General features: G+C 40.4%; 1 protein-coding gene across 1 annotated transcript in view; it reads right to left on the minus strand.

Moving 5' to 3' along the window:
- Positions 1-55: 55 nt before the first annotated feature.
- The window catches only part of MYOZ3 (myozenin 3), a 22550-nt gene continuing 18605 nt past the window's right edge, over positions 56-4000 (minus strand). The window contains exon 7 of the mRNA XM_015423576.1: positions 56-504. Coding sequence (XP_015279062.1) covers positions 327-504 — 178 coding nt within the window. The 3' untranslated portion in view covers positions 56-326. The remainder of the gene's footprint in view (positions 505-4000) is intronic.

Genomic DNA, 4000 nt, shown 5'->3' on the forward strand with positions numbered 1-4000 from the left:
CTGGAAATAATTCAGTCTGACATCTTGCTGTTCTCGGCTTGACAGCTAGTCTTGCTTCACTGTAGGATCCTTATCAAAAACATGACAATTTTTTTGTATTAAGTGGTTTGTACACTTCAGTTCCACATTAGAAGAGTATAAGAAGGCCCTAGATGGGAGCTTGCTTAAGGGTTTATGTCATGACGAGCTGCTGTCTATAGTGGATACATAGGGTATCTATTCTATGCTCAAGAGATTCTTCTTAGGGTTCTGTATCAGTAAACTGGAAGACTAGCATGGATTGACACTTAAGAAGAGACTGGTAGCAGTGTTAAGTAGTATGTCAGTTACAGTTCGTCTGATTCTGGCATGGCCTGTACCCAGCCCCGCGGTACTTTGTTGAAGCTGGGTCTATTCGACATCAGTTCCAAGCTGCTCATGGTGTCTGTCTGAGCTTCATTCATCTCAAATCCAGGTACTGGGTACACATCATTCAGTAATAGCCCACCAAATGGGGTTGGAGTCCTGCAAGTACAAAGAAAGAATGCTACAGTGTGTTTGCAAACAAAGATTGTATTTCAAGCGTAAGTGGAAAAAGAGACACAGTTCCTTGGCTACTTAATACAATTATTCATTGTTAAAGTAGATCACAAAGAGAAACTGTTCCCATTATTTTCTGTGCCAGTTTGGCCTCAAAGGACTGAGCCACTCAAAAGTCATGTTTTACTGAATTCATGCGTACATCTACAGACTTCACCGATGTGCTTCATTTCTCCTTCTCTCCCCAGCCCCTCCCCATATAAGCCCAGTTCTTGGACTGATTCACCACTTGCAGGTTAACCTATAACGTGTGAAGATATGTACATATAGTATATGTGTATAAAATGGATGAGAAAGAGCGCTATAATTTGTCTGTGCTCAACTGGTGAGCTTGTACTGGAATGTCTACAAAATATTAATAGGTTGCTGTTCATTTGTTCTGCAGACTTGGGATCCTATTGTGAAAATGTGATTGCTTTTTTAAAGTCACTAATATTATTTATGTAGTATTTTTCCAGGAGCCATACCCTTGTGTTCACATTCAGCATGACTGAATTACTCAGGGATCCCCGGGGTGGCACCTGTGAGCAGCACTTTTCCTGGGATCCCGCAAAGTGTTTTTTCGAAAGTAGGTGGGGCTTTTTGAGTTTTTAATGTTTATGGTATAATACAACAGTGGCTTTATATAAAGTACTTTACCTGTGCAAATAGTGGAGTGGTATTCTAAAAGCATAGCAGGAGTTGATCCTGTTTAGACATGATTGGGCTGTATGGCTTAAATTTGTAATTCAACTAACTGGAACGTCTGCTAAGACATCAGGTCTCCCCTATTTTAATGTATTTTTATTATTCATAATTCAGGTGGAAGCTGATAATAAATCTATATCAAATTTGTACATGTTTCCAAAAATCATTTATGTTCCTATCAAAATCTGTCCAAAGTCTCTTACTGTAGATGTATGAAAGAGCTCTCACTAGCTCTTCATTACCAATTGTTCTTACAAGTCGTCATGGTGCAGGTTTAAAATGTCTGGGCTTACGAGGGAAAGGCTCATGTAAAGAGGAAGTGTGGAGAAAAAGCTTCCCCCCCACTTCTCTTAAGTCAATTATATGCATGAAAAATGAAGACATTACAAGCTGAGGGAGGGTTTTTTAGCTAGCTTGATATGTATACAAGACAATATGTATACAAGAAAATATTTTTAAACAATGTTAATTTTAAAAGGCATCCTGTTAAACAGTTCCTCTGCCTGAAATGTTGAAGAGCTACTAGCTATACATAACCTAACTCCCTGATCTTTTGGGGCTGGCACTGCCCCATTTGGCAGCCATTTTGTGACTGGCTTCATCTCTCAAGGCAGCCATTTTTTGGTTGCGCCCACCATCCTTTGTCAGTATCACAAAAGTTGCCCACAAGCTAAAAAAGACAAGTAGAATCTGTCTTCCCTGTGGATGGAAGCAAAAGAAAGAGCTTCTGGTTGAAGTAATAATTCTTCATTGAGAATTATGAAAGAAAAGGCGGCAAAGGAGAAAACAGGGTTGGTCAGTAATGTTTTCAGTTGGGGAATCTGGGACGGTACAACAGTAGTTCTCCATCTGAGAAAGGCAAGTCTCTCAAAAGCAGGAGCTGGCTGTCACTTCTGTGCTAGGAGCATCCAGGAGTATTATCTTGGCTGCTCTTGGAAACCAAATACTGACCTAGATACAATGTGGTATAATCCAGACAAGCAGTTCTTAAGACCTATTTCACAGTTCAATTCACACAATTCAAATGTACAGTGAAAACGAAGAATAGCATAGTACAGCCCTCAACATCCCCATGTCAGGCAACTACTGCAGTTTTTGCTGCCTGACACTAGACTGAGGCTCTCAGGACAATTAATGCTACTCCCTGTATTTTGACTGACCAACTCATACCTGAAGTTTGTAAAGCTGCTATTATTTCTCCTCCCCCCCCCAAAAAAAAAAGAAGAGAAAGAAATGTAAGATGATAAGACTGCAGTGAAAGTAATATTGAAGACAAAACTTGGAACACTGAGAAGAAGCTGAGGGAAGAGTATGTTTGTTCCTGAATGTCATTTTTATAATTTGTGTTGTAAGCTTTCCAGAGACCATTCCTTGTCCTCAGATTTTTTTTTTAAAAAAATAGGAAACTAAAGCAGTTTGACTTCTTTCTCTCTGCTGAAATTCCCACTGATGCAGACCAGGCTTGAAAGAAAACAGTGTTCTTTTATTTCCCATGAGGGAATTTCTGAGTAGGATCTTGAATACAACATTTGCCTGTTTCCTAAGTAGTTTGGGAGTTGTTCTAAGTTTGCCTCAAAGGATGACTTTTTGTCAGTTACAGCTCTTGAAACTTTTTATGGCACACCATAATAACCACTGAGGCATTAAAGTGAAAGAGTGGTAAGCATTACATTGCCATCCAGTGCTATTGAGCATTAAAGCTTTAATTAGGGCAAAGTATCAGAGAAAGGAAATGGTACTGGGAACAGAGCAGCCCTGCTCCTCATATGAATGCTGCTTTTGCTTCAAAGCCAGAAGTAAATTGAAAGCTGTGGATGGGCAAACATGAGTTCCAAGAGAAGCTAAAGAGTAAGTGTCTGGAACAGTTCCCTGATTCAGCATATGGTCAAGATATTAAGGTGCAGGGGAGCTCTTTTTGAAAACTTGCTGTAGCACAGAAGTGTTACAGAATAGCTTAACAGGCTGGAAAAGGCTGTGCCTGCCATTAGTCTCCAGAAACCCTTCTGCCACCTTTTAAATAGGCTTACTCAGATGTCTTTTTCCTTCAGCCCACCTTGCTCTGCCCTGTTGTCTTCTCTTTCTACTCGGTTTGTTCTTGCTTTTTTGTACATCTACATTTCCTCCCCCTCCCCGTGCCAGCATGCTGATGGCTTCCTAACTTCCATTTTTGTAAATGGAGTAAATAAGAGGTATGGAGCAGTAAAATTAATAACAAGTTTGAATGTAGGGAGGGACAAAGAAGCAAGGATGGAAAGGGAGTATACTGAAGTTTCAGTTGGCTTTGCCTTTCACAATGTATTTTCCAGTGTATCTCAAGGACACTCCTTATTTTACATCCTGATTGGTTCCAATCTTCAATTTTATTTTATTTTTTGCATTTGATCATTTGACTTTAGTAGAATATCTGGAGAAGATGGTTTCAGGGACTAAGATGCAAATGCACTGACTGCCAAACGTGTGAGTTGGACTTTGTGATTTCAGAGCAAAGCCTCTGTCTTAAAATTAAGTCCGAGTTGTGCCCCGGGTGGTATTACCATCAAAACCTGCTTTCTGAATATGGTCCTGCAGTATACTAAGGCTTTTCTTGCCAACACAGAAATGCCTCACTACACGAGTGGGGGATTGATATGGAGCTGGAACAGAGACTTTTCTCCCCACCACTCTGTAGGAGCTGATTGGCTATGGCATGAACTCGGGGGCAGCCTGAGAGTCCATTACTCTAGAGCAGCAGGAA

This window comes from Gekko japonicus, unplaced genomic scaffold, assembly GCF_001447785.1.
Source record: "Gekko japonicus isolate JY-2015 unplaced genomic scaffold, Gekko_japonicus_V1.1 scaffold3920, whole genome shotgun sequence".
NCBI lineage: Eukaryota > Metazoa > Chordata > Lepidosauria > Squamata > Gekkonidae > Gekko > Gekko japonicus.